General features: G+C 33.2%; 1 protein-coding gene across 1 annotated transcript; it reads right to left on the reverse strand.

Moving 5' to 3' along the window:
• Positions 1–713: 713 nt before the first annotated feature.
• On the reverse strand, positions 714–1,193 carry LOC136797236 (muscle-specific protein 300 kDa-like). The gene is made up of 2 exons (XM_067053244.1): positions 990–1,193; positions 714–911 (listed from the first exon to the last, which is right to left on the reverse strand). The coding sequence occupies exons 1-2, from the start codon at positions 1,044–1,046 to the stop codon at positions 729–731; spliced, it is 240 nt and encodes a 79-aa protein (XP_066909345.1). The 5' UTR covers positions 1,047–1,193; the 3' UTR covers positions 714–728.
• Between the last annotated feature and the right edge of the window lie 38 nt (positions 1,194–1,231).

The raw sequence follows: 1,231 nt of genomic DNA on the forward strand, positions 1-1,231 counted from the left end.
ATAACTCCGAATTGAGGGAACTGTACCCAGTAAATATAATTCAGATGATAGCATTGTGGCGAATAAGAAGGTTGTGTGAGGTTTTAGGGTTCAGTAACAAACGGATCTATAAAATATAAATAAATACTAAACTAAACATCTGAGGGGCAGAACGAAACCTACATGGGGGATTGCGTCAAGACTGATCAGGTAGATTTGTGTTTGGACATGCGTCACTGGATGGGTGCATGTTGAAAGCCATTGGTGGCATTGGCATTGAACCTTTGGGTTCACTAAGCCTTTATTATTATTACTATTAATTATAAATAATATTTATTTAATTTTTTTATGAATATTTATCATTGAAAACATGGCAGATATAAATTGTAAAATAGAGTCAATCACTGAAATGTTATGCAATATCATGGTTATCATTTTTCTTAACATGTACTTCAGGAGAATAATTACGAATCCTTGCAGATTGTACCTGAGGATGTCTTCTTAGTTCAAAACAATAATAAAATAGTGGTGAAAATTTATCAGACCATCTTAACCTAATTTACAAACCTACCTTTACCTAAACCAACGAATAAAGGCAACTATAGACTAGTCTCCCAGGCTTAAACTGAGGGCAATGAAATAAAGATAAATATGACTTGTTGATAAGCACATCGTCAAAGGGATTTCAACAATCACAAAATTAATTATTTTTATAAAATGTAATAATGAATTGATTGAGAATTTTGCAATTATAGGGTACATTTCATTAAAATATAGTGTACCTGTTGATATTGCTCAACCTGGTCGATTGCTGCTTCAAGCTCGACACTTTGTTGTTTGACAATACCATGAAGTGATTCAAGGTCATGTTTCAATTTTTCAGCAGCTTGGACAACAGATTCGGCACCTTGTAATCCACATTTAAAATGTACCTAAAATTAACAATTCTATGTTATTAAATATATTATAGGTTAGTTTCATAAAAATTAACAGTAGAAGTAAAGACGGACCTGAAGTTTTTCGACTGATACTGATATTTTAGTCTTCTGCACAGAAACATCAGCCATTATTTTTTCTTTGGCAGCTAATTGATCTCTCAGGGGCTTTTTCTTTCCCGCACCAGCGTCTAGAGCACCTTTAGTTTTTTCAAACCAAGATCTTACTTCTCGCAATTTCTTTTCGCATTGTTCCCATTCTTCACTGGTCTCATGTAATAGGGCATTCTAGAATGAGGTAATTATATAGTATTCAA

The sequence above is a fragment of the Halyomorpha halys genome, unplaced genomic scaffold, assembly GCF_000696795.3.
Source record: "Halyomorpha halys isolate HHAL.00 unplaced genomic scaffold, Hhal_1.1 Scaffold8942.1, whole genome shotgun sequence".
Classification (NCBI taxonomy): Eukaryota; Metazoa; Arthropoda; class Insecta; order Hemiptera; family Pentatomidae; genus Halyomorpha; species Halyomorpha halys.

Coding starts and splice junctions, on each gene's coding strand:
- LOC136797236 (XM_067053244.1), bottom strand. CDS start 1,046: ATGGCTGATGTTTCTGTGCAGAAGACTAAAATATCAGTATCAGTCGAA. Junction 912..989: donor TATCAGTCGAAAAACTTCAG/GTCCGTCTTTAC, acceptor TGTTAATTTTAG/GTACATTTTAAATGTGGATT.